Raw genomic sequence first — 22,346 nt, 5'->3', positions numbered from 1 at the left:
AAACATGGCTGCTTTGAATGTTTAACTAGGTTTCAGAATGCCCGTTTTTTGGTATGCTTTCTCTTAAGTTATTTTAACAATTATTAGTAAACATCTTTGTCGATAATTTTTTAAAGTTCTCATATCTATAGGGCTGTTTTTCTTTAGATACTAAGAGGGCAAAACTCATTCAGTCACTTTGTTTACAAGTTTTTCTCAAGCATAGGATATTTTGATTAAAATTTCTCTCTGGGACCTCGTGTGCTTTTTCTGTGTCCTTAGTTTTGTTATCAGAAAGGTAATATTCAAATTTGATATTTGAATTGCAAAGGCCAAAATGAATTTTTGAGAGTACTTGATTGGCAAATAGCAATCAAACAACGGCCACCTATTTTGCTTTCCTGTATAACAGATTATTTTTGGTTGTGAACCTGAAAGAAAAGGACTTTTGTGGGCTGGTTTATTGCTTTATTCAGGTTTTTCTAGATTTGTAATGTTGATAACCTGCATCAACTATACGAGTCCCTTAATGTTGAATTTGTATAGATTAGGCTTCTGTCACTTTGTGGTAATCTGTGTGATCCAAAGTGAAATGGTTCATTTTGAAAAAAATGTGAAAAGAAACAAATGAATGACTGTAAAATATTTAGTTATAATATGCACAACTCCTTTCTCAATAGATTCAAATGCAGTATTACATTTTACTGATTTGGAGAGAGTTCTTGACCAAAAAGCAGTCCATACCAAAAATCAATAAGCATGATTTTTATTCTTTGAAATGACGATATCAGCTCAAGATGAGCTTTTTTATTGCAGTCTTACAAGGCTAGAGTAATGTTTGTCACTATTAATTGTTAAGTGAGTAAAAAGCAACTAACTAAGCACATTAACAGCATTTTTTCGTTATAATAAAAGGTTTGTTTATTTATTACTTTGGAAAGGATTTTGTGGTGGTAGTGAAGATTTAATTGTTTCTTAATTTGAAAGTCACCTATATCCATAAGGAAGGTATTTTCCATTCTCATTCCACATATAGATCTAGTCTTTATTAATATGGATAATCATGTGACTGATTTAACCAAGTTTCTATATGCCCAATTTTTCTAATGGTTAACTAGAAAAATGTAGTCACTTTGATAAATTATTTTTTGCACTATCTTAAATAACATGTGAAATGATTTTTAAAGGATGAATCTAACATAAATTGTTTCAAACTGAATAGAGTTTGTAAAATCGCACTGTGGAATTTTATCATTTGTATTAATGGTAAAATATGATGCTTTATTCTGGCTGCTCTGCCTTATTTTTTTAACTTCTAACTAATATTAGTAGTTATCAGTTAAGCAAATAAGTCCCTAGCTTAAACCAAAGGAAATCCTTGTAAGATTAAGTAATAACATTTTATTGGTGTGAATGTTTGTGAACATTTATACTTTATATCTTCAGTTTTTTATAATACTTGATTAATGTTGTATTAACTAACTAACTGCATGGCAAATAAAGTTAGGGAAAAAAATTTAATCCCCAAATTCGACTCTCTTTCTCTCTCTAAAATATTTATAAGACAATAAATCATGAAGTGCTTCTTTTCCTTCTTCTTCCTTAAAATATAAAATACTATTTCATGGAGCTTTTCAAGATTTTTGTTTATTATTTATGTGGGTTTATAAACCTTTATGTGTTAAAATATGAGCTCATATTTAGTCATTTATTTCTGTGTAATTATTATTCAAGAGAATATATAGTTTGTTTTTGAACTTTATTTGTAATTGGTAGTTTATTCAAAATTCATCTCAGAATAAATACCTTGCTTTCACTCTAACAAATGAGGAAAAATGTGGTGCTTTACTTCTGGCCATGCGCTTGTGTGGCGCTTTGAAATCGTGGAAGCTCTAGAGAGCCGAACCACTTTCACTCAGCACCACTCCCTCCTTTCCCTCTTCAGTGCTGTTGACACCTCCTCTTTGCATTTCACTCCCAACCTAATTCCTTTCTTATCACTATAAACATCCCACTCTGTGGACCTGCTCTTAGAAAAGGCTAAAGACATTCTCACTCAGGTATGGTTCTTAAGTCACTAATGAGATAATGTGTGGGTCCTTTTAGGGTGACTTTCCCAGGCCTCTACTGTCAGGCTGGAGGCTACAGTGCCCCCCTATCCTTCAATGGCCCTGGAAAGCAAATGAAGTGTGTTGGGCTCTTATCTCCAGGAGTGAATGGTTTACTTCCTTATCTTTGGTTTTGAGCAGCAGTGTTTGCTTGAGTTCACACACTGTATTCCTAGTGTGGGAGGATTTGACTGGGTAGGAGGATTTTATAGTCTGTTGTCCAAAATTTGTACAGCCACATTTGGTATTTAAGTGACTTTAAAGATGCAGTTGCTTTGTTTATCTTTGCCACAGTCCACACATGGTTTGTTTTATGTGCCAGTGTTTTGAAGCCCTCCTCCTCCCGTATGTTAGTCACTTTAACTTCACCTCACTTCAGCGGGCTAGCCGCTGTGATTATCCCCACTTCCATCTCAAAGGCTGGAGGCTGAACGTGGCCACCCAGTGACTTAAATAAAGATTATTTTTTCTGAGGAAATCATTGTTATTAAGATGAATTCAAAATCCATACATAACTGATGTTGTTAGCTAATGGATAACACCACTCCTCAGAATTACTTGGGATTTTTCTTCCTGTGCCTATCACATTGTAGACAGAAGCACTGTCTTATAAAATGGACTTATAAAATGAATTTTGGTCTTTTTTTTTTAAACTCCTAAATATGTCCTATTAAAAGAAAATTTTTACATGCAAAAGTAGACTACATTATTGGAGCAAAATCTCTAAGACACATAGGAAATGGTATCAAATGATGATCTACGTAAGATCTTAAGTTTGTGGTAGGCTGTCTTCCCCTTTTGATTTCATATGTTGATTAAAGTGATTAAATAAACTTGATAAATAGGAAATACATTACATATTTATGAAAGTTTCTAATAACTTTTAAAAAATTGAGTATTGGATTAATAAACTTGCAAATAAGAAAAATGGATGATTTCAGCAAGAAAATAGATTTTCTTTTTTTTCTTTTTTTTTTTTTTTTTACTGGAGCAATTACCAGGATTTTTCATTTTTCATGTTTCTTTTTTTGGAGGAGGTACTAAGGATTGAATTCAGGGGCACACAGCCACTGAACCACATCCCCAGCCCTATTTTGTATTTTATTTAGAGACAGGGTCTCACTGTGTTGCTTAGTGCTTTGCTTTTATTGAAACTGGCTCTGAACTTGTGATCCTCCTGCCTTGGCCTCCTGAGCCTCCAGGATTACAGGCGTACTCCACCATCCCTGGCCATGTTGTTTCTTTTATATGTTATTTTTTATTTAAATGTTATATGCTTTTAAATATTATACTGTTGAGAGGCATAAAATAAGAAATTGTAGTTTGTATCAGTGGACATGATCTCTGGGTGACTAATCTGCTTGTAAAAATATGTTGCTATCCATTTACACTGATATAGCATTAAGATTATCTTCCATAGAGAGTATTTGCTGTCATTTTTTTGTGGTAAAGATTAAATAATGATAATTTTAGCAGCAGGATAACTGTGAGGTAACTAATAAAAGTCTTAATTGCTCTTCTACTTTTTTGGCTTCTTCTAGATGTATTGAACAAAAGTTTAAGCGCTGCCCTCCTCTGCCTACCACCAGCGTCATAATAGTTTTTCATAATGAAGCATGGTCCACACTGCTAAGAACTGTCCACAGTGTGCTCTATTCTTCACCTGCAATTCTGCTGAAGGAAATCATTTTGGTGGATGATGCTAGTGTAGATGGTAAGTGAGTACATTCCAATTTGATTGTTTTCTAAGTAAATCCGTGTGGTGGTGTACAAAGTCTACTTGCTTATATTTGCTTTATGTATGCCATCTAGGAACTGGAATATAATAGTTTGGATGGTGTGTATGATGAATGCAAGTAGAATCCAAGTATGTACATATTCCAATATTTTGGAGTGCGAAAATATATTAAATGACATTATTCATAACATTCTAGTCCTCAATGTGTGGCTTTTATTTTAAGGCATAGTGGTTAGGAGCACAGACTTGAACCTGGAGGCAGGTTGCCTTGATTTAAATTTCTGTTTTGGTTCTAACCAACTATGTAATTTGGGCAAGTTACTTAATCTCTTTGCCTCCATTTCTTTATTGATAAAATGGGAATAATACCATATTTATCAAATTTATTATAACATATGTCATTGGTTTGTAAACTGCTAAAAAGAAAAAACCCACAGTCAATTAAACTAACATGACAATGAGTATAAGAAGTATCTAATTTTATTGCTGATAATTGGGGAAATACAGAACTAATACATAATACTATGGTTGTTTTAAAAAAATCAATGAGTTAATATAAGTAACACACCAATTAATAAATAATATAAATCAGTAATTAAAATCAAGAAAGAGTCAATACATCATGTTTTACTTTGGCTTTTTTTTTTCAGTGTTGATATTTAACCCAAATAGTTAGTTGTTTTCTTGTCTATAAAATGGAAATAATACTCTTTTATCAAGTCCAAAGCACTATCATTATTTATACCAACATTTCTTACATATGAGAAAAAAATGCTTACATTCTATCAGTTATAAAATATATCAGATATGGTAATAAATGAAATTATTAACTTGGCTTATTTCATCATTCTTACATACAATTTTAAATGTTTTTATAATTTCAAAATTAAACATCTTGGTAAAATAGCATTATATTCTCAAGATACATGAATATTTAGGCAGAATAAAGTTATTTAACACCAGAGGTTTTTGGCCTGCATGTGAAACCTCCAACTCCAAAAATTGGAGCTTTATAATTCAAGTCCCTGGATTCAGATTATATGTTAGAGAGCTCTAGTTTTCATCTCTAATACCTTTGACCAAGTTAATTTGCCACTTAACCATGATTCACTGGTTTACTTTACTACTGGTTCTGTTCTGGTTCCTTATTCTATCTAGTTGGACTATAGTCCATGGGTTTCAAGAGATGTCTGACTGAGTTCTGCTGACTTGCATGTTTTACCTTTAGAACAAGAATAACAACAAACTTGATCGTAAAATCTTATTCTTTGGTTTCTTCAATGTTTTCTCTCAGATTACTTTTATTTGGATTGATTTTCCAAATAGTGAGAAAAATAGGGACACTGTAGGTTTACTTTTAGTAAGCCTTCATTTGAAGGTACCATTTTTATTTAACTGCACAAAATTTAAAAACTAAAGGAAATCAGAATGAAAAGATGGGTACTCATACATAATCTTCCTCCTGTTTGAACCATTTCAATCGTTTCATTTTCTTCTATAATTACATCTAAATAAACATATAATGTTTATCTTATTATATCCATGCCATAAATGTGATTTTGAAAGCTGACGTTTTCACATAACTTTGTTTACTTTACCTTCAAAACTTTTTTTTTCCATGACAGTGATGGACAGATGTTACTAACCATTTATCTTTCCTTCACACTGTAGCATTACTGTGTCATATGGCAGTGAGTAATATCCTTGAGCCTACATCACTTTACTTCTTGTGCATTATACCTTTAGATAGTAAGTTAGGAGAAATAGGACTGCTTGGTCAAAATATCTGAATATTTTTATAATTCTTTATGACACTTGACAGGAGATATGGGACAGTTTTCTTAGTGAAAGTTATCTTTGCATACTAGTGTCGTTTGTCATTAAATCAAAGAACTATCCAATGAATACTACTGTGGAAAATATGTTCCTCTTTTCTGTAAAGGAGCCTGTGAGATAGAAACTAGCCCTTGATTTCAATGTATTTAGAGAAAAGAGCATAAATATGTAGATAGTCAGGTAATAATAAAATAGTTAAATCCCTGGGAGAGCAAACAAAAAAGCATTTTTAGAACATAAACCATATCTTAATATGTATTTAATGCTTATTAAAAACATATTAAGATATCTTAATGCTGTATTTGTGCATTAATCTCTCATTTTATTCTCCCGTCAGTCTACTGTTGATGAGTCCTATTATCCCCATTTTATAGATAAGAATGTAAGGTACAGAAAGGGTGAACCAGCTTGTCCAAATTCACACAACTAAAAGTGATGGTGCCTGTAAATTGAATCCAGGACATCTGGTCCCATATAGCTTTGTGTGCTTAATCTCCAAAAAGAGAAGTATGGGACTAAATTTAGGGAATAAAAAAGAATTTATATAAAATTCAGAATAAATTTTTAAAGTTTTTAGTAAATTCAAACAATGAGAGTCTATACTGAAGGGATTATAGTCACTCCTTTTTAAAATGTCAATTCCCATTAAGATCTTTTAAATTTTATAACTCCTTTAAAGTAGAATATATTTATGATTATACATACATACATACACACACACACACACACACACACACACACATATATGCATATATGTGTGTTTAATTCTACTCTGAGATAATAGTGTTTAGATGGGTTAAGTTTACCATAAGGGCTGTTCATGAAGTCTCACCTCCCTTAAGAATGCTTAAACTTTAAATTAGCAGCTCTCTTTTCTGTATCCCCAGAGAACTGAAAAGACATTTATATTCCCAGATAAAGTCAATGTCATCTGTACTTGCTTCGGAAGTATGGCAGAAGCAAATATCTACCCCAGGATATTGTTGACTTTTTTTGTATTTCTAAATCTTTTTGAGGCTATGATATAGGCCCAAGAAAACCACTTGAAGAACTACATTATGTACTTAATGAGGAATCAAGAATTTAATGACAAAAAGAGTAGGCTTGAGATGTTGTTTAAAAATATGAACAGCACTTGATTGACTTGATTAATGGATTTTTCTTTCACCTACTGTCTCAACTTTTGCTTATTATGTATCTCATCCAAATTGGAATATTGAGTACCTCAAATTACATACCCATCATTAAAGTTCTGCCTGTTTTTCATTTCCTGATTTACATGCTCCTTTTTACTTCTATATTTTTGCTGGAGAGAAATCTGTCAGGAGACTCCAAAACTTCCAAAATATTTCTGCTGAGTCTTTGTAGAAATGTTCCCAAAATGCTGTGGCTCTGGACTTTACTACTTGCCTTTTCCCTCAACATTCTGTTCTTAAATTGTTTTGATCATTGCCTAAATATCAGAAAATCAATTCTTTTGATGCAGGTGATTTTTCATTAAGATTTCCAGACGTAAATGCCAATTTTAAAAATCACTGAATATCTTTTTGACCTAATTCCATTTCTTCTACTCCTATAGTCAGTCTGTTCTGAACTCTGAGTTTGTTTGTTGGTTTAAATTCTGGGGTCCACAACATTTAACTCTCTCACTTTCTCACAAACACACTGTATTTATTGTTATGAAGTGTTCACCATAAGCATGTGTAATAATTTTGTGTGTTAGTTATGATTTGGGTATAGAAATCCCCTCCCCTTTTTCCCAGTAAAGAGTTACAATAGACTTTTTCATTTTACTGGAAGAAGACATGCAACTATTAACATTATGAATTTGGAGGAGTCATTGTTGTTTCTTTTGTTTTAATATAGTATATATAAATTTAGAAAGCATTAATCCTGATTTTATTTTTCCCTACAGAGTACTTACATGAAAAGTTAGAAGAATATATAAAACAATTTTCTATAGTAAAGATAGTCAGACAAAAAGAAAGGAAAGGTCTGATCACAGCTCGGTTGCTAGGAGCAGCAGTAGCAACAGCTGAGACGCTCACATTTTTAGATGCTCACTGTAAGTATGTGTGTAGATGGAACGTCTTCCCTTTCCTTCCCTTCCTTTCCCTTCCCTCAAATTTAGAGGTTAATTTTATTTAGCTGTCTAATTGCATTATCTTGAACAGCATTTTCAACTGATTATAGCAAAGATAAGGGCTCTGCCTAGGAACTTCACTTATATAGCTCTTAGTTCTTCTGTGTTCAAGTCTCCTCAACTTTAATGTTGCCATGACCAACTTTCCCAGTGAGGTATCCTTCCCTAGGATTCTCCCCCCTCCCCGCATATGCATTCTGTCCAAAAAAAAAAAAAATTCCTTGTTATTTTTGAATCCCTACATATTAAAATGAAAATTTATTTAAGTCTAACCAATCCTGTCATTAAACTTTGTCCCAACTGAAACTTTTTTATTTCAGTTCTTTTTTAAGACTTATGAACTCCTTCTTATGCCAAGTTACAGGTACCCCTTTCCAACGTCTTTTTCTCTCTCTTCCATGAATATTGTCAGTTTCATCATTTTTTGTTGCTATTAGTTTTTTTCTTTGTATTTTAATATTTTTCAGTGTCAACATTTTGTTTGTATATTTTGCTTTATGCTTTGGTGGTACTGGGATTGAACACAGAGACTTGCTCATGCTAGGAATAAGCACTATATCACTGACCTACATCCCTTAAAAATAAAAATACATTTTTATTTTTAAAAGTGTCAATATTTTAAAAATATTTAGGAAGTATACTTGGACCCAAATGTGCAGTGGGCATGATAAATATCAATTAATGTTATTTAGTCACTTGCATTATATACTTCGTGAGTTTTACTTATTATATGAGTGTTAATCTTTGAACTGGCCAGCCTATAGGTTATGTTTGACCCAGTAACTGATTTTGTATACATTGATACAGAAGAACTTTTGGGTTTGCTTGAATTATTTAGAGATGTTGTATCCTGTATTCTCTGTATACTGGGCATTTAAAAGATGAAGAGAGATCTAAAGATGCCTTTGTAAAGGAAAACACCGTTCTCTAGTATTTCTTCTTTTGATCCAAATTTTAATGTGATCCGACTGGGCATTCTTACTCTTCTGGAGAATATGTCTAATAGCCTTCTGCACAATGACTGCCAAGTATTCCTCAATGGGGATCCCAGAATAGAACTGCATAGGTATTGTTTGGCTCTGCTCAGTATGTGGGACAGACTATCCCATGATGAAAATCTACACCTTTCATGGGACTCCATGGCCCCTACTGTCTTGGTCTGGGGCAGATTTGAATGGCTCTTCTTCAACTGCTAAAATCAGAATATTTTGACTCTTTCACTTACTTTTTCTTAAGCCCTACAGAGAGAAATGAAGTTTTCCAAAGGGACAGGTTTAAATTAGAGTACTTTGGGGACTAGATGGAAAGGTTATCTTTGATTCATATCCTCTTTTAAAGGGACACATATCATTTGAAGCTTAAACACATTAGTATCATTTTGCTTCTTCTAGGAGAAAAAGACCATCTGGAGGAAGATTTTCCTAGCCATGCTCAATCTTCCTTTACCCTTTTCATCCTGTTCTCCTCATGAGAGACATTTGGAAAATACTCTCTTTGGGAGATCTATCATACAACATTGTGACTATAGTATGAATATACTGTGTACTTAAATTTGTCAAGACTATATCTTAAATATTCTCACCAAACACGCACATATGAGATGATGGATATTTTAATTAGCTTGATTGTGATAATTATTTCATGAGTATATGTATATATATGTATATATATAAAAACTTGACATCATAAATACATAAAGTTATTATTTGTCTATTATAACTTATGAAAGCTGGAAAAAGTAAATCACTGTTACATACATGTTCAAGACATAAGTTATTTTCTTATTCTCATTTCTCTATAAATTTTCATGACTAAAATGAAAATTTTAATGACTAAAGAAAAAAACCTTCAGTGTTCTCACTGAATGAACTAAACTTCTGTCTTCTTCAGGTGAGTGTTTCTATGGTTGGTTAGAACCTTTGCTGGCCAGAATAGCTGAGAACAACACTGCGGTGGTGAGTCCAGATATTGCCTCCATAGATATGAACACATTTGAATTCAACAAACCTTCTCCATATGGAGGTAACCATAATCGTGGAAATTTTGACTGGAGCCTTTCATTTGGCTGGGAATCACTTCCTGATCATGAAAAGCGAAGAAGGCAAGATGAAACCTACCCAATTAAGTAAGAGGACTGCTCTCAAAGTCTTATATTCATACTGTAATATCTTATATTAAATATGTATGGACTCTGTATTTGCAGCAATTGCCTCTGAGGTAATTCATACTAATAAAAGCAAAGAACACAATTCTGTACATAGAAAATAATAAAGTAATTTACTTAGGCACATATGCATGATATTACTGAATAATAAGTTGAAAGTAAAATTTATCTCATATCTTCCTCATAAATCACCACTTAAGAATATTAAAACAAGGTTAGGAGAAGACACTTACTAACCTTGGAGAATACACTGAGAATTTATTTTTCCCCCAAAAAAACTTGACTTTAAAGACAGTATGCATAGGAAAAATTTGAAATTGTAATATATACCTTATAAAGTTAAGTTCTTAAATAAGCTACTTAATTTTGTTTCGTTTTTATAACAAAGTTTGACAATGGATTGTTTTTCAGAACACCCACATTTGCGGGAGGCCTTTTTTCCATATCAAAAGAATATTTTGAGCATATTGGACGTTATGATGAAGAAATGGAAATTTGGGGAGGTGAAAATATAGAAATGTCTTTCAGAGTAAGTTTAGGAGACTAAATACAGCACACATGTTAAACAATGAAATGTGTTATGCTCTACTTGGCTGGTACAGATTGTTATGGATGTATGCAGTCTTTACTTCTTTTGCTTTCTAAGTTTTAATTGCTGGAAATTTTGAAATAAGAATATTTCCTTTTAAATTGTAACTTGATATATTTATTCATGGTTGCCAATGTAACAAGAGGAATTGGTTAAAATCCCATGTCCAGGCAATAACACCAATTAATGCACTTGTAGCTACTGAATTCCAGCCAAGACAAATATAATTAAACCTAGTGCTTCAGGAAATGAGTTGATTATCAAGGGAGTCTGTGGAAAAACATTTGTGTATACTTTTAAAGTATATTGAACTTAACTCTTTGGATTAAATGAGCTATTTTTTAAAAAATATGTATGTTAAAAGTTAATATGAAAAATCAAAATGAAGATTTTGGATAGTCTCTACATGTATCTTATGTATTCATTTTCATAAGGTTTTGTTTTGTTTTTTTGCTATGACCTTATCATTCATCTATTATCCCTTAGGGTGGAATGTACTGAAAAAAGAAATGAACTAGTTTTAAGTTTGGGACGTGGGTTCATCACATACTGACAGTGATGATTTTAGCCCAGTTTGGACTGCTTAAGGCCAGGGGTCTTGTTTTATTCATTTCAGTGTTTTCAGCCCCTAGCCCTTGTATTTCAAGCATAATTTGTCGAATAGAACATATCACTGAGTTTTCTTATTTTTGTTTAAAGAAGAAAAAAGTGTATGCGATCACTTTCCTTAGTACTAGCATTTACTTTTAAACATGACTTCTTTTCAGATATTTTGCTTGCAATTATTTATGGCAGAACCAATTATTAAGACAGTTGAGTGAAATGTATTCATTTCATGATTTTCTGTTTTATTTGGAATTAGTGCAAATAAGTATAATGACCAACTACTTTACAAATTTACGAGACCATATTTCAGTAATAATGACTATTTTCAATTGTTTTGCTTTTATATTATCAAATTTAATATATAAAAGATAAAGAGTCAGGGTGCACTTATCCCCAGATTGCTGGCTCATGCCTTAGAAGAAGCACTGTGGTTTAAGTGAAGTGACCATGTAAGTTGTATAAGATGGAAGCCAGTGAACAAGAGCCTTTGTTCTTCTGCGTATACTAGAGAACTTGCATGATTGTTTGCAAAAAGTAATTTGGGAATTAATTTTTATGAAAAATCCCAAAATCATTATTTTGTTTACCTACTTTCTGAAGATACCCTTTTGTTGTCTTTAGGGTTTATACTATTTAATAAAATTATTCTTTACATTTACAGAACTTATATTGAACTGGCAGGGAACAGAGACTATTTGAAATTGGAGTAAACATCTTCTTTGTTTTGTTTTTATTAATATTTTAAAGGTGAATTTAAAAGCAACACTTTGATTTTTCCCCAAATACTGTAAATTTAAACAAATATCATTAATTATCAGGTATGGCAATGTGGTGGGCAGTTGGAGATTATGCCTTGCTCTGTTGTTGGACATGTTTTTCGCAGCAAAAGCCCTCATACCTTTCCAAAAGGCACTCAGGTGATTGCTCGCAACCAAGTTCGCCTTGCAGAAGTCTGGATGGATGAATATAAGGAGATATTTTATAGGAGAAACACAGATGCAGCAAAAATTGTTAAACAAGTAAGTTAAAGCAAGATTATTATGTTATGATAAATAAAAAACCTATACCAATGTCTCATATACTTTTGCTTGATTGCCTCAAGTACAAAACATTTTGTCAAAATTATTTTTGAAGCTACAATTTTAACTCTTAAAATGTGTAACTGAAGGATGATCATTTCCTCTTTTAAGAAAAAATATTAAGCAAACTACTTTTCAAAATTTCAGACATTCTGCTTGATATTATCATTTTTCATTTGAAAGATATTTTGTGACAATCTTGTTTCAGTATTTTGCTTTTAAAAATTAGATTAAGTAAAAGTGCTTTTTATTGGTTTTGGGGGATGTGATTGACAACTAAATATTGGTTTTAAGTGCTTTTTCAAACTGAAGGTAGAAAAGATGTCTCAGTGTGATGCGAGGATGGACAGGAATATCAAGCCTTTTCCCCTTGAAGTTTCAGTTCTGCTACTCTCTGGAGGTGTACCTTGGCAGAGCCCCTTTAGGAACATACGGTGGGGATGGCACTTCATAGAGTGGTGTCTGGGAGCTGGAGGTGGAATGTGTGACAGGTCTTTTCCTTTCTCCTTGCCTGACTTAAGGGATGGAATACATGCCTTGGCTCTTCCCCAGAGTAGCTGTGAAATAAGAAGATGATAACAAACATACAGTGACCCTGTCTCTAACCTGTCAGAGATCACCTAGTCAGCAAAAACATAATGCTTAGCACATTAGAGCTGAGTTCCATCTACATGAACAGCAGTATGAAAGCACTGGGTGTGGTATAAATTAACCAGACAGTTTCAGAACATGCTTCAGTAAATGGCACCCGAGCCTGTCTTTGTAGGAAACAGTTCTAATTTGAGGTGGTGGTGGTATTTATTGGGAGTCAAGGACATCAACATTTTGAATGGTAGTAAAGAAAGATTTGGTTAACTGTATGTTCTCATTGTTCTCTGATGTCTCCCTGTAACTTGTCAGTAAGATGCAAATTTAGAGCACTACTGGGTTAGACTGCAATCTTTTTAACTCAAGACCACTAAGACAAATTAGGTAGATTATGTATTGCACAAGATTACTTGGCTAAGGCAGCAAGTGGATGCTAACTAAATGAAGCTCTGCTTGTCACCCACAGAGGGGTGAGTGAGCCATTAGGCACCTCTTCTTACCATAAAGCACATAAATTTACTTGAGCTAAGCAGAATCCTTAAGAGTTCATGACATTGAAGTTGGGATGAGAAAATATTTTCCTTTATTGAAATGATAAGTTGAGTATTTACTTTTTTGTCATACAGTTAGATATCAAACATAATTTATCTGTGAAAATTTGCCTATTAGCCCAATACATTTTCAGTTTAATGATGTTTTCAAAAGAAAGTTTTCTTTTTCTACTAAAAATCTAGTTTGGAATATTAAGAGTAAAGCTCTTACACTAGGAAAAAAAAATGTATTCCCAATTGTGCTGTTTTGTAGTGGTTGTTTTTGTGTTCTTGACAAGGGGATGGAAGTTACACTGTGTATACTGTTTATGTACTCCTACTTTCTCTCACCTTGCTCTATAGACAACTAAGTATAAAGTTGGGATTAATTTAGAATGCTCCCACTGCCACGCCTGTGCCCACAGAATTTCAGTAGAGATCTTTGTACTGTATAAAGAAGTTTGTGGCACAAATGAAGAATGAAATACTGTCTGGTCAGCACTACAATGATATTTGATTCTCCCTGAAGCCAGGAAGGATTGGGAAGGCATGCTCATTGCCTAAATGAATGGCAAATGCTGTTAAGATGTGTCTTGTATTTTGGACCACAATTTTATTTTTTTCTTCCTAAATATAAACACAAACAGGAGCTTTGAAGTCCATTAGTAGAGCTATTTTGATGAAACATTCCTTCATTTCTCATCCTTCTCTAGAAATCGTTTGGTGATCTTTCAAAAAGATTTGAAATAAAAAACCGCCTTCAGTGTAAGAACTTTACATGGTATCTGAAAACTATTTATCCAGAAGTGTATGTGCCAGACCTTAATCCTGTTATATCTGGATATGTAAGTATTTTCCTGTTCCTTTACTCCTTGCCGCTAATATTTATGTGGTTTAGGGAAAAATGTTGGAATACTTTCTGGTATATTCCTTTTAAGATTTTACATTTACATTTACAATTTTACAACATTACTTCCTAGGAATTAATTGGAAAATGTAAACTACATAGATTAATTTTTTATGATTTGAAATTTTCCCTTTAGATTAAAAGTGTTAGTCAGCCTCTGTGCCTGGATGTTGGAGAAAATAATCAAGGAGGCAAACCATTGATTCTGTACACATGTCATGGACTTGGGGGAAACCAGGTGAGTGTCAGAAATCCTGCCTTCTCACTAGCAACTATAGATACAACTAAGATGTTACTTATTTTTCAGATGTCCTAACTCATCTTTTTTATTCCAGTAAGCTAGTGTGTGACATATTTTTAGACTGAGACTGATGACTGATACTGAAGTTGTAAAGTATTTTGCCTTGGTTTCCAGTCTGGCTCTGAAAATAATTCGAAGTTGCTTACCCATTCAGTAAAAAGGAAAATGGGAAAATAGCAGAGTACATGCCTTTAGAAATGTTTAGAACATGATCTTTTATATATTTTTTAATGTTTTTGTGACTCTTGACATGGTGATTTAACAAGATTATAAATAAGCCCCTGTTTAACAGGACTTAATAGCAAATTATATCCAGTGGTAATAACAACACAGCTACATTGTAAGCTCTTTTTGTGGGCCATGATATTATTTCAGTAACACCCTCTGCTCTCCAAAAATGTATGTTCTTTATTCACTTTAGTCAGATCCCAGCTTGTTACCATCTATCTTACCAGTTAATACTAAAATGCTAAATGTTACTATCTAGCTCTATGGGTAGGTAACATATTACATATTAAGTTTCTGTATTTTATCTTCCTTTCTTTACCATTTTCAAGTTAACTCCCAGAAGGATTCAATTCTCTCTCTCTTGTTTATCATTAATCAAATTCACTGAGTGACCCCTGCATGCCAGATACTCTGAGGGGCTTAAAACCATTTAGATTCTAACTCCTTCAGGAAACCTCTTTCAAAACTGACAGCTATAGTCAGTATGAAGGGTTTGAGATAAAGCATTCGGAGTGCTGTGGGGTTTGAATTAGACTGGGTACCCATACATTTTCCTGGGAAAGATGACACTGGAAACATGTTTTTGAAGGGTAAGTAGGAACAAGATAGGTAGCTACTGAAAATGAGAACAAAATGAAGAATGTGAAGAGAGATTTAATAAGAAGTGGAGCCTGGAATGTGTGTTTTCTGGGAACAGAAGGTATTTTGATGTAGAGTCCAGGCTATGTGGTTAGGAGTTTTACAGTATTAAGTACTCATAATATCCTATTTTAACACGATGTAACTTTGAAGTTTTCAGTTTTAGGAAGAAAGGGTCAATTGTTCTGTTTTCTTCCATACATCTTTCTAATCATTGGGCTTTGCTTAATCCAGTTCTGATCTTTTTTCACCTGAAGCAATCAATCCACTGAGGGTAGATTATATAGATACCAGAAGCCAGTGCTAGTGAACTGGATCTATCACTGTATGGTCAAGGGGTAATTCTGAAATGGGGTGGAAATACATTTAGACATACATACATATATTTACATCTATGTGCAAATATATCTTCATGTGTGTATATAAATACATATATATGTATATATGTATATATACATATATTTTTTTTAATTTTTTAAATGAATAATTACAATCTTTTGAAAATAACACTAAACTATGAGAATAAAAATAAGGTTTTAAGCAAAGGGAAGTATTTCCTCATTTGTAAAAACAAGTCAACAAATGTAATTACTTAATAAATTTCTCTAGTATTACATTTATCTTCTCTTAAATTGAAGATATTAGCCTAGTGCAGTGGCGCATGCCTGTAATCCCAGTGACTCTGGAGGCTGAGACAAGAGGATTGCAAGTTCAAGGGCAGCCTTAGCAACCTAGTGAGACCCTACACAAATTGGCAAGACCCTGTCTCAAAATAAAACAAAAAGGGCTGGGGTTAGCTGGGCACAGTGGCACATGCCTGTAATCCCAGCAGCTTGGGAGGCTCAGACAGGAGAACTGCAAGTTCAAAGCCAACCTCAGCAATGATGAGGTGCTAAACCACTCAGTGAGACCCTGTCTCTAAAAAAAATATGAAATAGGGCTGAGGATGTGATTCAGGGGTTGAGTACCCCTAAGTTCAATCCCTGGTATCAAAATAAAAAAGAGGGGCTGAGGATGTGGCTCAGCAGCTGAGTACCTCTAGGTTCAATCCCTGATACAAAAAAAAAAAAGTTGAAGAGATTTTGTATATATTGTTTTGTCTATTTTTCTATTATCCTTGCCACAAAGATATTTTTATAATATTATATAAAATGATGTTAATTTTTTTTCAATAGAATATAGCTAGCTGCCTTTTAGAAATTTTGAAATGGAGAAAAATTAACATGTTCTTTCAACAAAAACTTATTTAGAGCCCATAATATAACTGGCACTATTATAATAATAAAAAGGACAAAGTCCCTAACTTTTGAAGCTTCTGTTCCACAGGAACATTTTTTTTCCACAATAAAAGAGAAAATAAATATTTAACTTTGGCTATAAAGAAAAACAAAGTGGGTCAGGGAATAAGTGTGTGGTAGATTTGCAGGGTGGAGTGTCGGGTTTCAGGCAAGAGAGGACTTTTCTGGGAAGGTGACCTTGGAGCAAGGGCCTGAATAAGTTGAGAGAATAACCACATTCTGGGAGAAGAGCATCCTGGAGGAGGAATGGGAAGAGTAGAGGCCCAGTAGCACATTCACAGAGACAGCATAAAGCTGTTGTACCAGAGCAGAATGGTTCAGACAAGGAGAAGTAGGAAATGAGATCAGAGATATCAGTAAGAGAGCTGTCATATACAACTTTGCAAGCCCCATTAAGGAACTTGGATTTATTTTTGAGTTCAACAAATGCTACAAGAGGTTTTCAAGCAGGAGAATAATGTTGTCTATATTTTAAAATGACACTGGCATCTGTCATTCTAATTAAAACATTGATTTTATTTTGGTTTATATCCTATAAATTTTATTTTCAATGAAACATTGCACTTTACTTTGCAAATTAATTTTTGAGTATTAAAATTTTGAGATATCCTATCACTTGAACATCTTCTCATGTTGCCTTCAATTTTAAGCAACATAATAATTTTTATAGCATACACTTCTACTATTATAACAACATTTATATATACTAAGTAAAAGTAAGCATTTTGATTTATGTGACTGAACTGGCCAGTATTCTGGTATGATATGGTTTAAGTCATTACAGCTTTATGGCATTTAATGCTTTTCTTCATTCACTTTCTCCTACAGGGTATTTGGCCTGAATCTAAGTTACAGGTTTCTATAATTTTCTCAGCGACCTAATTACATACTTTTTTTGTTACTATGGATTTTCAACTATTTTCCATTCTTTATTAGAATCATTTTAATGACTTTTTATAGTGAGGCAGAATGCTAGACAACCTTTGTTACCATCTTTGGGATTCTAAGGTTTATCTTTCTTGGCTAAGTCTAGTTAGAATGCCATTTCCTGTCAACATCTAAATCCATTTTATTCCAATGTTTCCACTGGAAGAAGTACGAGTTACAAACATGGTTGATGTTTTATTTGTAGGAAAATAGAACTGAAGCCTGAGATCAAGACCAAGGGCACTCATTCTGTTCATGTTTATAGAGTGCCTACTCAAATACATAAGAGGATTAACATAGTATCTGCTCAGTACATCATAAGGACTCAATAAATATTGGTGTTAATATTATTTATTTCATTATTGAAAATCAGTTGTGCTAACCCTTATTACCTTTAGAATGTCAACATTATTAAGTATTTGCTCTATAATGGGTGTTCTAAGTAGAAACATCAGCTAGCCACACACACAATTCCAATAGTATACTATAGAAAGTAATCTCTAACGTATGTGGAAGCCTTGAAAAGGTGAAATTTTGTACAATAGGACGAATTCAGGGAGTACCAAAGAGGGAAGGTAATATTCTAGTTGGTTGCTGAAGGATGAAAAGGAGTCAGGCAGGCAGAAAAGGGTCAGAAGGGCTTTCCAGACATCAGCACAGACTGCAAAGCAAAGCCACAGGTTATGGATGCATGTATTCTGCACTGGTAGAGTTGCATGAAAGGAGCAGAGTATACCACTGGGGCAATCGTTGATGCAAGATTGAAAATTGGCCATTTCAGGCACCAATTAAGGAAGATGGAGTTTATCTTAGCAACAGCAGTAATGCACTTAAGCTGGGCCAGTAGGGGATCAGACCACTGCTATGAAAGACCAACTGACAGCAGGTAGGATTGCTGCAGTACAGGATGAGAAATTGGAGGTAGCTGGAGGCATTGCAGTATAAATTTTTATGAGTCTAAGAAAGAAAAGAACAGAACAGTAAGAATGGACAGGATGGTAACATCTGAGAGGAAAACTCAGAGACTAATTAATTGAGTGCATCAATAATAGTAACAACAGCTTAAAGTGAATCAGCTGCTTACCACTTCATAGACTTTGTTCTAATACATTTATCTTCATAATCCTGTGGGAGGAACTCTTAAGTTACTCACTTTACAGTTGAAGAAACAGATACAGAGTGCCTGTAGTTTCTAATTCAGTGCAAGTGCTTTTGATTGAGACGAAGGAGTGAAGGAAAATTTTGAGGAGAGAAGACCAGTCAAAGACTTGATGAGCTTCAGAGGCCCTTTTCTGCAGTGTGTCTGCCTGTGCTAGTCCAGCTCTACTTGATGACTTAGTTTCTGGTGTGGAGAGAAACACCTTGTTTATTAAGTAACCACTGTTGATGATAGACTGAAGGAGGACTATAGTGTCTCCTATCATAAATGCTCAGCTTATGTTTCTGATAACTTCTTAGTGTAATATTTTGTTGGGGGCATGCCTTTATTATTCCTTGAGTGGCTAATTTTGTTTTGCAACCAAACACACCAGGTGCTTTTATCGGTAATGGCACTCTTTTTTCACAGTACTTTGAATATTCAGTGCAGCATGAAATCCGGCATAACATCCAGAAAGAACTGTGTCTTCATGCTGTCCAAGGTATCGTTCAGCTACAGGCATGTGCCTATAAAGGTCACAAGACAGTTGCTGCTGGAGAACAGATATGGGAGATCCAGAAGGTACCTCAATGCAGTTAATTCACCCACTACTTTAATGATTTTGATGAGCTCTAATTGCTTATCTAGGAAAATGCATGAAATATAGTTCATTGTTATCCATTAGAACTTTTCTGCCTTTATTAACTTTCTTATATGTTTCTACCCATGTGATAAGAGAATATACCTATGAATTAAGTACTCCTAGAAACAAAAGAGTCATAAAGTTGCTTGATTAAAGCATAGTTTGTGTATCTCAAGATCTTCTGTGAATTATTAAAAACAGTTACTCCATTTTTATGTTTTAGTGTTTCTTACAATACTTTTTGCAGCAGTCACTATTTTTCTTGGCATGCATAGAGAAAAAAATGTTCATATTTTAATGTGAAGTGATTAATTTTTCTTCTCCATTTTAGTAGTTTTTCATTAATGTAGGATTGAGAGGTTGCATGACAGATCTCTTGTTTTAAAACACATCTTAAGGTTTGGCTAGACTATACCACCACTTAACTAAAAAATATTTAGTGTAATACCAGAATATTGTAAGACTGGATTTTATGATTTATGATTTTTAGGAGTTTCTCACATGTATATATCAGTGGACTGTTTTTTGCTTGAAAACTTGATTCAGACCTTGCCTGGATACCTCTTTTTTCATTTAATGCCTTATATTAGTTAATCAGTAGTGGTGTGCAGTGTTGTTTACATCAGAAACCCATAATATTTTATCAAACATGATTCATCTTAGGCAGATTTAAAGTTAAGAAAGATATACATTTGGAATGCAATTCTCCCTTTAGCTTTAATAAGACCATAATGTCATGTTGGTATTGATCACTTAGCTATGAGTCTTGGAACTTAACGTCTGTTGTGTTTTCTTTTATTGCAGGATCAACTTCTATATAATCCATTCTTAAAAATGTGCCTTTCAGCAAGTGGAGAGCATCCGAGTTTAGTGTTATGCAATCCATCAGATATACTCCAAAAATGGATTTTTAACCAAAATGATTAAGTGTTCCTTAAAATTAAGGAGTTGAAAAGGAGATATTTTTTCTCATAAAACTGTGACTAGGCATACACTGTAGTTTTTGAAAATTATGCAAAAGCAGCTAATTGTAACTTATTTCCAAGTGCATTTTTCTTATTTATATTCTAAAATGTCTATGTAGCACTGCTACAAAAATCCCATAATTCTCTTTCAAAGCACAATAGCTAGTGATACCAAAGATTATTGTCCAGATATAGAAGAAATGTTTACAGTGTGATGAAAATAATCTTCCTAGGAGAGTGATGTTTGTGTTCTGCACACTTGAGGGTCTGCATAGCTACATTCACACACTCAAGACTTAAAATATTTCCCCTAGTTTTGTGGGGTGATGGAGAAAACTTTGATACTGTATTTTTTTAACTACATAGAAATGGATCAATGAAGGCCAAACATTGGCCTTTGTATGCAAACCAGGAACTTTTTGTAGATCTAGAATTTGTAGATCTGTTATTTTAAAATGCAGGTAAAATGTTTCTGTCTTTGGTTTACTTATCTGTCAAAAATAGTACATGAATTTAAATAAGGAGAAAAATATTTTTAACACTTAAATTTCTTGGCAAATTTAAAACTATTTTGTAATCTGAAGTCTACTCCACCGGATGCACTTAAGTCTTCCCTAAATAGCTTTTCCTAAGTAACTATACTGTGTGTTTTCCCGTTGTAATTTTAAAAAACTTCACAGATTATTATATGTTGATAAGGTGTCCTTTTCCTTCCTACTAGTCTTTTTTTATGTTACCAAAAAACACTAATCTTGAAGATTCATGATATTGAATTTCAAATGCAGAATACTTGACTGACTTAATGCTAAATTTTATGTTATTGATTTATTATAGATTGTTTTTGTAATGGATTTTTTTTTGTCAAAAGAGCCTTATTTTTATCTATGTGGAAAACACAATAAAATATCCAAAACACTATTGTAATCACTTGTTTAAGTTTTTTCCTTTTCTAGATAAAATATGTAATTGACAGAAGGCGGGGGGGAGACAAAAATTTTTATATACTGAATTTCTAGGACCCTATTATTTGTAGAGCCATTATATTTTTTTAAGAAAAATTTAAATTTTTGATGGGATTGGCATAAAAATTGGAGAATGGAGAAAATGGTGTGTTAGGTATTTAGAAAATTTTACATGAATTTTTGATAACTTTGAGCATCCAATAGAATAATGTTTTTTAAAATATTTCATGCTTACTTAAGACATGAAACACTTTTTTCTTTTTGGTAATTTTATATAGAGATATCTTATATTCTTATTCCACAGGTGGAATTTGATTGGCTTTGTATTTTAGGTGGTTGGCAGCCAGGCAGAGAATCAACTGTACAAAAGAAAACACTTCTTGATTATGGGTTCCATCTTCTCATTTATAACTTTAAACTTGCATGAAAGTCCTGCACTATTTGATTACAATGCCACCTTTTATTTCAGTTCAGCTAGCACTTATTATTGTGTGTCTAACTTGGATCAGGAGTAAACATAGCAAGTCTTGTCTTTGCCTTTGAGCTGTGCCTCCAGGGGCAAAACTAAAGATAAATAATTCTGAAATAGTGAGTGCCAGTATGAAGTTACATTTTATGATGCAAATGGCAGCTCTCTATTCATATTTGATATTTCATTAATAAGCAAATATATTTCTCTAGTATAGCTCATAATAATCTATGTTGTTAAATGAGTAGTAGGGCCCACTTACATGTGCAATTTTTATTTCTCTGTTGGTTATATTAGACATAAACATCCACTGCCAAATGCTTCTTATAAAGCTTGTTATGTCTCCAGAAATAATACAAAAAACCCACAATTTTTCAAAGATATCTTATAAATGAACTTAAGTAAAGTGTGTTTAGAACAACAAAACCAACTGAGGTCCTTCCATGTATCAGTCATATGTTGTCATATTGTGATCCAACTGAAATCTATTTAGATTAGTTGGTTTTATT

General features: G+C 33.2%; 1 protein-coding gene across 3 annotated transcripts in view; it reads left to right on the top strand.

The window, feature by feature from the left end:
• The window catches only part of Galnt3 (polypeptide N-acetylgalactosaminyltransferase 3), a 38,186-nt gene extending 16,856 nt beyond the window's left edge, over positions 1 to 21,330 (top strand). For 2 of the 3 annotated variants that reach the window (XM_021728264.3, XM_005315708.4), the window contains exons 3-11: positions 3,629 to 3,801; positions 7,577 to 7,726; positions 9,695 to 9,929; positions 10,380 to 10,497; positions 11,982 to 12,182; positions 14,074 to 14,205; positions 14,404 to 14,505; positions 19,228 to 19,380; positions 20,246 to 21,330. In XM_021728264.3, coding sequence (XP_021583939.1) covers positions 3,629 to 3,801; positions 7,577 to 7,726; positions 9,695 to 9,929; positions 10,380 to 10,497; positions 11,982 to 12,182; positions 14,074 to 14,205; positions 14,404 to 14,505; positions 19,228 to 19,380; positions 20,246 to 20,368 — 1,387 coding nt within the window. In that variant the 3' untranslated portion in view covers positions 20,369 to 21,330. The remainder of the gene's footprint in view (positions 1 to 3,628; positions 3,802 to 7,576; positions 7,727 to 9,694; positions 9,930 to 10,379; positions 10,498 to 11,981; positions 12,183 to 14,073; positions 14,206 to 14,403; positions 14,506 to 19,227; positions 19,381 to 20,245) is intronic. The other variant, XM_040294409.2, reaches the window with a different exon arrangement.
• Positions 21,331 to 22,346: the final 1,016 nt, after the last annotated feature.

Source organism: Ictidomys tridecemlineatus, chromosome 7 (assembly GCF_052094955.1).
Source record: "Ictidomys tridecemlineatus isolate mIctTri1 chromosome 7, mIctTri1.hap1, whole genome shotgun sequence".
In the NCBI taxonomy this organism is placed as follows: domain Eukaryota; kingdom Metazoa; phylum Chordata; class Mammalia; order Rodentia; family Sciuridae; genus Ictidomys; species Ictidomys tridecemlineatus.
This window is presented reverse-complemented; position numbering and strand designations above follow the sequence as displayed.